Source organism: Mandrillus leucophaeus, unplaced genomic scaffold, assembly GCF_000951045.1.
Source record: "Mandrillus leucophaeus isolate KB7577 unplaced genomic scaffold, Mleu.le_1.0 Scaffold23, whole genome shotgun sequence".
NCBI lineage: Eukaryota > Metazoa > Chordata > Mammalia > Primates > Cercopithecidae > Mandrillus > Mandrillus leucophaeus.
In genome coordinates this window covers 670,088-681,398 of record NW_012102365.1, presented here as the reverse complement: position 1 = coordinate 681,398, position 11,311 = coordinate 670,088, and the positions used below count along the sequence as shown (strand labels likewise).

The window sequence follows — 11,311 nt, the reverse complement described above, 5'->3', positions numbered from 1 at the left end:
GGTCCGGTGCTCCTGCTGCCTCATCCCCCAAGTCAACTGAGGTTGTCCAGGGCCCAGAAGGCAGCCCTAGCATCCAAAAAGAGGCTGCCCAGGGTACTGCAGGCAGCCTTGCTCCACCCCTCACTAAGGAAGAGACTGTTCAAGACCCAGCTGCTCCTGCCACCTCACTCCCCAAACAGGACAAGGGGGTCCAGGACTCTGAAGGGAGCCGCATCTCATCTCTCACCCAGGAAGAGGTTGTGCAGGACCCTGCTGTTCTCCCTGCCCCATCTTCCTTAGTGGACGGAGTGTCCCCCAGCCCAGGAGGCACCCCTGCCCCAGTGCCAACAGGAGCAGAGGCCAGCACGGAGTCCCAGCTTGTCTCTGACTCCACCGAGGGCAAGACGTGCCCAGAGACATTGAGGGAGGAGGATGAGGTGGCCCTGGCCACTGACCTGGAGATATTTCTGGATACCCTGCGGAGCATGGAGCCCCCAGAGATCCTCCGCACTCACCGGCTGCCACGAGCCCCTCGCTCCTCCTACTTGTCCATGTATGCCACACTGCCTGCCATTGAGGAGGACCAGCCAGGGCCATGGGTGCTGGGCCCCGGCCCCCAGGAGGTGCCTTCACTGGAAGAGAAAGAGGAGGAGGAGGAGGAACCAGAGAACCCCTATCTAAGTGATGACGAGAAGCTTCAGCGCAGGCAGGAGAAAGCTGGGCCCAACCCCTCCTGGGACCTCCACCCTGCCAGGCCCCCCCAGGTCTCCTGCTCTCCTCTAGAGATGATGAAGAAGCATGTAGCAGGAACCAAGGGCCCCCACTTAGAGCTGGGGTTGGAATTGCAGGGAGGCACCAGACCCACTTCCCGTCTCGGAGGCAGCCTTCTTTTCGGCAGTCTGGTGCCTGCCACCAAGGAGGCCTCCACCCCGGAACCGCTGGGCACAAAACTATCTGCCCTGCTGCCCCATGGGGCACCGGGGCTCAGGAAGGTGCCAGGACAGTTGCCCCTGCTTTGCAGTGAAAGACCATCCGTGACGGAGAAGCTTGCCTGTGCCCTGCCCCTAGAGGAGTGGGTAAGTGAGGCCTTGGGTGGTGTGAAGAGAGTGGTGCTGGGAGTCAGAGTCTGGGGGCAGAGCCTTCTGTCTGAAGTCTGGTTCAGTTGACCTGTGCAAGCCACATCTCTCTGGGCCTCAATCTCCCTATCCCTACTGTGGGAGGTTTGTACTGTGGATTCCAAAGGGCATGGGGGCTCCAAGATCCTGGGAGCTGAGGAAGGCGGGTGATGAGCACCGAGCTCCTGGGACAGGGTGATGAGTCCTCTGGGGGTTGGGAACAAGTGTGAGCATCTTCTATGCACCAGCTCCTTGGGGGTGGAGGTCAATAGGGAGGATGTGGGATCTTTGGAATGGCAGGTTGTGGGGAGGCAGGAAAGAGGTGACACCACAGGACTTACTTTATCACCTGCCTCCGTTTCAGAGCCCAGCCTTAAAGACCCAGGGCAAGCCGAACACCAGGCCTGGAAAGGTAGGGTTGTGGGGGCAAGCGGGTGGGGGCAGCAGGAGGCAGGGGCCTGGGTTGAGAGCCTGAGGACCCCTCTGTGCCTTCTCAGGTGATCTTCTTCTCGGAGTCTGGCTGCCAAGGCAGTGGCAGGGAGGTCTGGGGAGACATTGTTGATGCCTCAGGCTGGGCCCCCGTAGCCTCCATAAGGGTAGTTCGAGGCTGGTGAGTGGGGAGTGCCCAGCAGGGCACCTGGCTGTGAACCCGGGGGTGTGCAGAGGGGAGTGAGAAGTGACCAGGCCAGCCTGGGAGAAACCCCATCAGCTACCCAGCAGCCCTGGGCACATACTCCTCCCCATCTGTGACTCTGGAATCTCTGTGCCCGCAGCTGGGTGCTGTACGAAGAGCCAGAGTTCCGGGGTCAGAAGCTGGTCCTGCCTGAAGGAGACATGGAACTCAGAACCCCAGAGACAAAGTGGAGTCCCCAAGGCATCGGCTCCCTAAGGAGGGTTGTCTGGGTGAGTGACTTGCAGGTGGGAGATGGCCTCGTGGTGCCTAGAGTTGAAATCCCTGAGGCCGGGAGCAGTGACTCATGCCTGTAATGCCAGCACTTTGGGAAGCCAAGGCAGGTGGATCGGCTGAGGACAGGAGTTGGAGACCAGCCTGGCCAACATGGTGAAACCCTGTGTCTACTAAAAATACAAAAATTAGCGGAGTGTGGTGGCATGCGCCTGTAATCCTAGCTTCTCGGGAGGCTTACTTGAACAGGAGAATTACTTGAACCCGGGAGGCGGAGGCTGCAGTGAGCCTAGATTGCACCACTGCACTCTAATCTGGGTGACAGAGTGAGACTCCGTTTCAAAAGAAATTCCTGGGAGAGATCTTATGGGGGTAGCGAGCAGAGGGGCTTCATATGGACTGGTCTGTAGATTCCTGACCACGGAGCTGACTGGGGAAGAAAGAGATTCTGGGAAATGGGCAGCCTGGCTTGAGGAATCAGAGCCCAGGCAGAGGCCAAGCTCAGCTTGGGAAAGCAGCCTTGGGAAGTTTGAGTGCATGCTCAAGCAGGAAGGGGAGAGAGCAGCAGAGACGAGGTGGGAGGGGATGTTCCGGTTACCTGCCCCCCAGGGGCCAGCTTGCAGGCCCCCAGTCAGACCTGAGGTGCCAGGCATGTTTGCTCATTCATTTGCTCACAGATCCTCACTCATGTCTAATATGTGCCAGGCACCAGTGCCAGGCAATGGGCAGTGCGGGGAGATCCCCTCTCTGCCCTGCAGGACTTACAGTCAAGCTAGGCTATGAGGATTGGGTTTGGAGCAGGGACGCCATATAACCAGACTAGGGATTTATAAACATCCCACTGGCTGGCTGCCAGGTGGAGAAAAGAGGAATCCTGGAGGGAGGGAGACCAGGATGGGCTGTGCTTTCCAGCCAAGGGGCACCTCTGATTTTTGAGGAAGGGCTCTGTGGTTTGAAAAGTTAACATTATAATTTCAAAGACCAGGCACGGTGGCTCACGCCTATAATCCCAGCACTTTGGGAGGCCAAGTTGAGGGATCACTTGAGGTCAGGAGTTCAAGACCAGCCTGGCCAACATGGTGAAACCCCGTCTCTACCAAAAATACAAAAATTAGCCAGGTGTGGTGGCAGGTGCCTGTAATTCCAGCTACTCGGGAGGCTGAGGCTGGAGAATCGCTTGAACTCAGGAAGCGGAGGTTGTGGTGAGCTGAGATCGTACCATTGCACTCCAGCGTGGGCAACAAGAGTGAAACTCTGTCTCAAAATAACAATAATAATTAATCATAATAATTTCATGTTTGTAAAGTGAAAACAACAATATTGTTTTCACAGCATAGTAATAAACTAGCAACATTAAGCTTGACACCAGAAGGAAGAACAATGACTCTAAAAGCAGTGTCTATCAGGCATTTTGGTTCTTTTGGTTTGTTTGATTTTTGTTTCTTTCTTTTTTTTTATTTTTATTTTTTGAGACAGAGTCTCATTTTGTCACCCAGGCTGGAGCGCAGTGTCGTGATCTCGGCTCACTGCAAGCTCCACCTCCCGGGTTCACACGATTCTCCTGCCTCAGCCTCCTGAGTAGCTGGGACCACAGGCACCTGCCACCATGCCTGGCTAAATTTTTTTGTATTTTTAGTAGAGATGGGGTTTCATCGTGTTAGCCAGGATGGTCTCGATCTCTTGACCTCGTGATCTGCCCATCTCAGCCTCCCAAAGTGCTGGGATTACAGGTGTAAGCCACTGCGCCCGGCCTGATTTTTGTTTCTAATGAAAGAATGAATAACTGATTCCAGAGCTGTTGCAATCTTCCTGGTAGGAGATGACGAGAGCTCATTAGCCTTAACTAGAACAGTGGCCCAGCAGGAGGGGACAGTTTTCAAAGCCTCTCCAGAGGCTGGGCGTGGTGGCTCATGCCTGTAATCCCAACACTTTGGGAGGCTGAGGCAGGTGGGTCACCTGAGATCAGGAATTCAAGACCAGCCTGGCCAACATGATGAAACCCTGTCTTTTCTAAAGAAAATACAAAAAATTAGCCTGGCGTGGTGGCGGGCACCTGTAATCCCAGCTACTTGGGAGGCTGAGGCAGGAGAATCGCTTGAACCCAGGAGGCAGAGGTTTCGGTGAGCCAAGATCACGCCACTGCACTCCAGCCTGGGCAACAAGAGCGAAACTCCGTCTCAAAAAAGAAACAAAGCCTCTCCAGAAACACGCAAATGTTTACGGACAATTAATTGTGAACTTCTGACAATAAATTTAACTTCATGTGGGAGGTAACGACTACAAGAGAAAAGCAAAGGCTTTGAAGTCAGATGTTTCTGGATTCCTTTGATTCATTCAGCACTGATTGGGTGCCTGTTGTGTGCCAAGCACATGGGAGGTGCTAGGTTGCAACAGTGAACAAAGACTATACTGCTACTTACAAGCTGTGTGACCTTGGGCAGATTGCTTAACTTCTCCGAGCCTCACTTTCCTTACCTGTGACTGGATGAATAACACCCACTGGGAGGACTAAATGAGATAGGGAAGGACATGACCTTAGCACAGTGCCTTGCATGCAGTAGATGCTTCGTACATATTTGATGAATGAGTGAGTGAATGAAAATGGTCCTGGTGGGGAAGAAACACTCAGAATACAAAGAGGATCTGCTGCTTCCTGGGATGAGGTGCAGGCAAAGCCAGTCTGGACAGAGGCAGGAATCGTACCTAAAGGAGGGGTCAAAGTTGGAACTCAGGAAGTGACTGTCCATCTTGCCCATCCTCCCACCAGGCTGGAAGTCAGGCTACCCAGAGGTAAGGCTATGGGCCTGGCACTTTGCAGGGTCTCCCAGGAACTTTAGTCCCAGGTCCCAAAGGTTCAGCAAGGGACCCGCATGGGCTTTGGTCTCAGGCTTGGCTGGTTGACCTTGCAAAGACCACCCTAGTCACTTTCCTGGTCTCTGGGGGAATGGCCACAAAGGTTTTCCCAGAAGTTATTTGGAGCCCTGGCTAAATGGACTTGGGGAGGCGGGGTGTTGTCCAAGGGGGCTGTTTATATATCTTTTCTTTTCTTTTTGAGACAGAGTTTCACTCTTGTTGCCCAGGCTAGAGTGCAGTGGCTTGATCTTGGCTTACTGCAACCTCTGCCTCCGAGGTTCAAGCGATTCTCCTGCCTCAGGCTCCCGAGTAGCTGGGATTTCAGGCATGTACCACCACGCCCAGCTAATTTTTTATTTTTAGTAGAGACTGGGTTTCTCCTTGTTGGTCAGCTGGTCTCGAACTGCTGACCTCAGGTGATCCGCCCACCTCAGCCTCCCGAAGTGCTGGGATTACAGGTGTGAACCACCACACGCAGCTGTTTATATATATTTAATTTCCCCCCTCCTTCCATAGGACTACAGGACCCCGGAAATCAGCCTCTTCTCTGAGGAGGGCCTCAAGGGGGCGCAAGTGAAGCTAAGAGAGGCCTTGAAGAATTCCCAGGGTCTGGAGAAGCCCCTGCGGGTGGCATCTGCCACTGTCTCTGCAGGACTGTGAGTCTGGTCTATTCTAGAATCTCTTCATTTGACATTCACTGTGCTGGGTGCTGGGGACACAGAGGTAACAGAACCCAGTTCTTGCCTTCAGGAGTGCTCAGTCCACTGGCGGGGTCAGGCAAGTAAGCAGACAATAGCAATTCAGATTTTTGGGGTGAGGGAGCACAGAAAAACACCATACCATGAGAGGCAGAGTGTGGAAGTCAGAGAAACCTTCCTGGAGGAGGAGACACCATATCGGGATGAGTTGGCCAAGAATCTAAGCTCCATGAGGGCAGAGATTTTGTATATTTGTTCACTGCTCTATCCCTGATGCCTGTAGCAGGGTCTGGCACACAGCAGATGCTTCTAAATATTTGTCAACCGAATGAATGGGGAAAAGAGCGTATCTGGCAGAGGGAATAGCACATGCAAAGGCCCAGAGAGGAGAGGGTTAAGCTTCAAATTTTCAGTCTAGCCGGTGTGAGCAACAAGTGGGAAGAATTGAGTCCCAGGGAGAAGGAGGAGGCCAGATTGCAGAGCCTCTTTGCATAGCTGGGTTTTATTGTGAGGCTAACGGGGAACTACTGGGGTTGCTGAAGCAGTTTTCCATGCATGCTAGAGAAAAATGCTCCAGCTGTTGTGTGAAATTAGAGAAGGCAAAGTCAGAGGAAGGGAGACCAATGTGGCTACTGCAAGAGATTATACGAGACTGATGGGAGCCTCCCCAGAACACCTCCTTTTCCCCTCTAAACCTTCCCTCCCACCTGCCAATCTGTGTCCCTTGAAGTCTGGGGTGCAGCAGCCTCTCTGCCTTCCCTCAGGTGGCTACTGTACCCCAAACCATTATTTGAAGACACTCCCTACATCCTGGAACCTGGAGAGTACCCCACCTCAGAGGCCTGGGGCACATCGGACCCCAGCGTGGGCTCCCTGAAGCCCATGAGATTGGTAAAGAACAGGGCACACCCACAGGCCAGGAGGTCTAGGCTCTGCCCCTTGTCCCAAGTAACATGGTCCTGCAGTCGGTGGGAAGGGACGGGGGATGAAGTTAAAACAGCACCCCTTGGAGACTGCTTCCTGGGAGCTCCTATTGGGAATGGGAGTGGAAGGAGAGGGAGGATTAACCTAAGAGGTGGGGGAAGAGGGAAGACATGGGGTTGGGGTTCTCAGGATCAAGAAAATCCTAGATCCCCAGCCCCATCTGTCTTTCCCATCTCTGGGCTGGTGTCTCAGCTCTGTCTCCTCTGCAGGGCTGCCCAAGTGTGGAGAAGCCCGGGGAGCCGAGGGTAAGAGTCTGGGCTTAAGAGCCAAAGAGGGCCTTTGGTGGTGGGGTGCAGGTGTCTGGTTATCATGGTCTGGACAGGAAATCCAGAGAGGAGGGCACTGGGGGCCAGAAGCTGGGTCTAGGGAGATGGGACCTGATGGGCTCACTGGGAACTTGCTTTTGATGTGTAAGAAGGTCAGAGGTCAGAGTAGAGACAGGAATCGGGTAAGGGGATGGAGTTCAGTGAGAAGGTGGGAGGACTGGGGGGGTGCCACATTGGCCCGATGCTGGGCAGAGCCATTCCTGAGCTGGCTGAGTGTGTTTGGGTCCAGATGACTCCCTGCCATCCTGACACCCGTCTTCCCCCAGGCTGTGGTGTATGAGGCCCCCGGCTTTCAGGGCCGCAGCTGGGAAGTGAGCCAAGACATCTACAACCTTCAGCAGCCAGAGGACAGCCAGAGCCCCCACCTGGCCTCTGTGGGGTCCCTGAGAGTTCTCGGGGGCTGGTGAGAACTCAGGACCCTTCCTTCCATTTCATCACCTCCACTGGCCTTTACCCTTGGGAGTGGGGAGTGACCTGGGCTGCGTAGGGGTGGGGACAGCTGTCTCATTCATCCATGGGCCTCCTATGACTGAACCTGCCTGTCCGTCCTTCTGCTTTTGCCAGCTGGGTGGGCTACGAGAAGGAGGGCTTTCGGGGCCACCAGTATCTGCTGGAGGAGGGGGAATACCCAGACTGGTCACACTGGGGAGGCTATGACGAGTTGCTGACCTCCCTCCGGGTCATCCGGACGGTAAGCAAAGGCAATTGGCCCACCTGGCCCCAGGCAGCCCTCCCCCAGTACAATTTGTGGAGGGAAGAATTTGTACCCCCTGTCCGTGTTCTCCCTGGAAGTGTTCCCAGAGGTCTAGCCTCTCTTCCCTCTGCTGCTCTGCTCCAGGCCGTACTGTCAGCCTCACCCCTAATTCCCCGGGTGGGCTGTGACCCTGGGGTCTGGGCACTCCCAGGGGTTTCGGTTTGTGGGCGGGAAAGACCTGACTGTCCCTGGGAACCCAGGACTTTGGGGACCCGGCCATCGTGCTATTTGAGGCCATGGACTTCGAGGGGCATGGCGTGGAGGTGAGCAAGGCATTGCCGGATGTGGAGCTGGTGCAACACGGCCCCAGCACACAGGCCATCCACGTGCTCAGCGGCGTGTAAGTGACCTGGGCTCCGGGAGCGGGTTGGGCCCGGGTGAGCCGGAGGCGGTTCCAGGAGAGGTGCAGGCTCTGTCCCAGCTGACCCGCGCCCCGTCCTTCCTGCAGGTGGGTGGCCTACCAGGAGGTGGGCTTCTCCGGAGAACAGTACGTGCTGGAGAAGGGCGTGTACCGTAACTGCGAGGACTGGGGCGCGGGCAACAGCGCCCTCGCTTCGCTACAGCCGGTCCTACAGGTGCGTGCCGGCCGCGGGGGGGCGGGGCCTCCCCGGTGGCGGGACCTGGAGTTCGGGTGCGCCCCGCCCCCACGCAGAGGTAGCGGGCTGGAGGACCTGCCTGGGCGCTCGGGGCGGGGCCTTGGGAGGTGGCGGGGCCGAGGGTGCGGCCGCGGGGTGGGCAGTACTGAAACCTAGAGGAGCGGAGGCGGGGGGCCGGCACTCTCCCTAATTCTCAATTCCGCCCCTCCCTTCAGGTCGGGGAGCACGATCTGCACTTCGTCTCAAAGGTATGGCGGGGACTCCTCAGGGAGTCTTTGGGCTCCTGTCTCTCCCCTCGTTTCAAACCTCTCCCCTCCCCACTGTTCTCGGCCCTACTCCATCGCCCTTCTTCCCCTCATCTCCCCTCTCTGCCTCCAGATTCAGCTTTTCTCCCGCCCCGACTTTCTGGGCGACCACTTCTCCTTCGAAGATGACCAGGCCGCTCTGCCCGCCTCCTTCCGACCTCAGTCCTGCAGAGTCCACGGCGGCAGGTGAGGACGTGGAGGGGTGAAGGGCTGGGGGCGCTGGGGCAGAGGCGGGGCTGCAGGAGGAGAGTCTTTCAAATGATTTCCTTCCTTTGGCTACCTTGGGATGAGCTGTTCTGTCTTGCGCCTTTCAATTTTAAAACAAACAAAATAAAATAAGGTTTTAATGGAAAATGTAAAACTGTAGATTGTATAATATAAAGATAAATCTTATTTCCTCTATCTGTGTGCTCTTTTAAATTTTCAGTGGAGTATTTTAAATCCTTGACCCAACGTAAAATTTCGTGGGTAAACACTTCAACGTGTGTCTCTTTTTCCCCACGTAGCCAGAAGTCATCACATCTAATAAAATTAATAACAATTTGTTCATATTACCCAATACCCAGTCCGTGTTCAGATTTCTCCTATTGTCTCAAAAATACATTTGTGAAATTAACTTGTTTTTCTCAGCATCCAAATAAGGTCCTTGGAGCAGGTTTCGTCATGTTGGCCAGGCTGATCTCAAACTCCTGGGCTCAAGCTGTCTGCCACCTCCGACTTCCAAAGAGCTGGGGTTACAGGCCTGAGCCACCGTGCCCCGGCCGACCCCAGTAGTTTTTGTTGTTGTTGTTGTTTGTTTGTTTTTGTTTTTGAGACAGAGTTTTGCTCTGTTGCCCAGGGTGGAGTGCAATGGTGCGATCTCAGCTCATCGCAACCTCTGCCTCCCAGGTTCTAGCGATTCTCCTGCCTCAGCCTTCCCAAGTAGCTGGGATTATAGGCATGTGCTACCAAGCCCAGCTAATTTTGTATTTTTAGTAGAGATGGGGTTTCTCCATGTGGGTCTGGCTGGTCTTGAATTATCAACCTCAGGTGATCCGCCCACCTTGGCCTCCCAAAGTGCTGGGATTACAGGCATGAACCACCGCACCTGGCGACCCTAGTAGTTTTGATAATTTTCTTGATATAAGATACTCCAGGATCACTTTGTACATTCTTTTTTGCTCCAAATCTAGAATTGGCTATTTGCCATGGAACGCTGGTTCCTTTTAGTGGCAAATGGTATTTAGAGACCAAAATCTGCATGCTAGGTGTTTCAAAGTTATAATGCCCATATCACAACTAATAGTAAAAACCACTGAATGCTGTTGGGAGTTTCCTGTGTGGTTTTTTTTTTTTTTTTTTTTGAGATGGAGTCTCGCTCTGTCGCCCAGACGGGAGTGCAGTGGCGCTATCTTGGCTCACTGCAACCTCCGCCTCCTGGGTTCAAGCAATTCTGCTTCAGCCTTCCAAGTAGCTGGGAATACAGGTGCCCACCACCACGCCCAGCTAATTTTTGTATTTTTAGTAGAGATGGGGTTTCACGATGTTGGTCAGGCTGGTCTCAAACTCTTGACCTTGTGATCCACCTCCCTCGGCCTCCCAAAGTGCTGGAATTACAGGCATGAGCCAGCGCGCCTGGCCTCTTGTGGTTCTTTTTGTCCTCAGGATATTCAACTATAACCTATTTGTTATGTATTAGTTCAAATTACTGTGTCTTAAACACATTTGAAATAATACTTTTGTGTGTGTAGTTATGTCACCAACCTAATATACAGTTAGGTTCATTAATTGATTTTCAGTTTTAAGGAATACTTTTCATTTTTATCTATTTCTGGATTCGTTTTTGTTTTTGTTTGAGACAGGGTCTCACTTTCCATTCGGGCTGGAGTGCAGTGGTGTGAACACAGTTCACTGCAGCCTTGACCTCCTGGGCTCAAGGGATCCTCCTGCTTCAGCCTCCTGAGAAGCTGGGACCATAGGTGCACACCACCATGCTCAGCTAATTTTTTTACTTTTTTCTAGAGATGGGGGTCTCACTTTGTTACTTAGGCTGGTTTCAAACTTCTGGGCTCAAGCAATCCTCCCTTCTTGGTCTCCCAAAGTGTTGGAATTACAGGTGTGAGCCACTGCACCTGGCCCTAATTCTGTTTTCCTATGAATAATTGCCATGAAGCTGGGCACGGTGGCTCATGCCTGTAATCCCAGCACTTTGGGAGGCTGAGGCAGGAGTCCAGGAGTTCAAGACCCACCTGGGCAACATAAGGAGACCCTGTCTCAACAGAAAAATTTTTAATTAGGTGGGTGTGGTGTCATGCACCTGTAGTACTACCTACTCAGGAGGCTGAGATGGGAGGATTGTTTGATCCCAGAAGTTGGAGGCTGCAGTGAGCTATGATCACAGCACTGCACTCCAGCCTGCGCAACAGAGTAAGATCTTATCTCTAAAATAATAATTATTACATGAAATATTTACGTGGTTCCTGCCTTAGCTCAGGCTGCTATCACAAAATACCATAGTTTGTGTGGTTTAAATAAGAGAAATTTATTCTCTCACAATTCGGGACACTAGGAAATTCAAGATCAAAGTGCTGGCCACTTCACTTCCCCCGTGAGGCCTTTCTTCCTGGTTTGCAGAAGGCCATCTTCTCACTGTGTTCTCATGTAGTGAAGAGAGAGAGTAGGAGCTCCTGTCTCTTCCTCTTCTTTTTTTTTTTTTTTGAGGTGGAGTTTCACTCTTGTTGCCCAGGCTGTAGTGCAATGGCGCAATCTCAGTTCACTGAAACCTCTGCCTCCTGGGTTCAAGCAATTCTCCTGCCTC

General features: G+C 53.4%; 1 protein-coding gene across 1 annotated transcript in view; it reads left to right on the top strand.

Moving 5' to 3' along the window:
• Positions 1 to 5: 5 nt before the first annotated feature.
• Positions 6 to 11,311, top strand: part of AIM1L (absent in melanoma 1-like) — a gene marked incomplete at its 5' end in the record, with an annotated part of 23,673 nt that continues 12,367 nt past the window's right edge. Inside the window, 13 exons of the mRNA XM_011981753.1 lie at positions 6 to 1,055; positions 1,459 to 1,506; positions 1,592 to 1,704; positions 1,868 to 1,997; positions 5,368 to 5,507; positions 6,314 to 6,440; positions 6,743 to 6,778; positions 7,126 to 7,262; positions 7,424 to 7,550; positions 7,814 to 7,953; positions 8,062 to 8,188; positions 8,425 to 8,457; positions 8,588 to 8,700. Of these exons, the coding sequence (XP_011837143.1) occupies positions 6 to 1,055; positions 1,459 to 1,506; positions 1,592 to 1,704; positions 1,868 to 1,997; positions 5,368 to 5,507; positions 6,314 to 6,440; positions 6,743 to 6,778; positions 7,126 to 7,262; positions 7,424 to 7,550; positions 7,814 to 7,953; positions 8,062 to 8,188; positions 8,425 to 8,457; positions 8,588 to 8,700 (2,321 nt within the window). The remainder of the gene's footprint in view (positions 1,056 to 1,458; positions 1,507 to 1,591; positions 1,705 to 1,867; positions 1,998 to 5,367; positions 5,508 to 6,313; positions 6,441 to 6,742; positions 6,779 to 7,125; positions 7,263 to 7,423; positions 7,551 to 7,813; positions 7,954 to 8,061; positions 8,189 to 8,424; positions 8,458 to 8,587; positions 8,701 to 11,311) is intronic.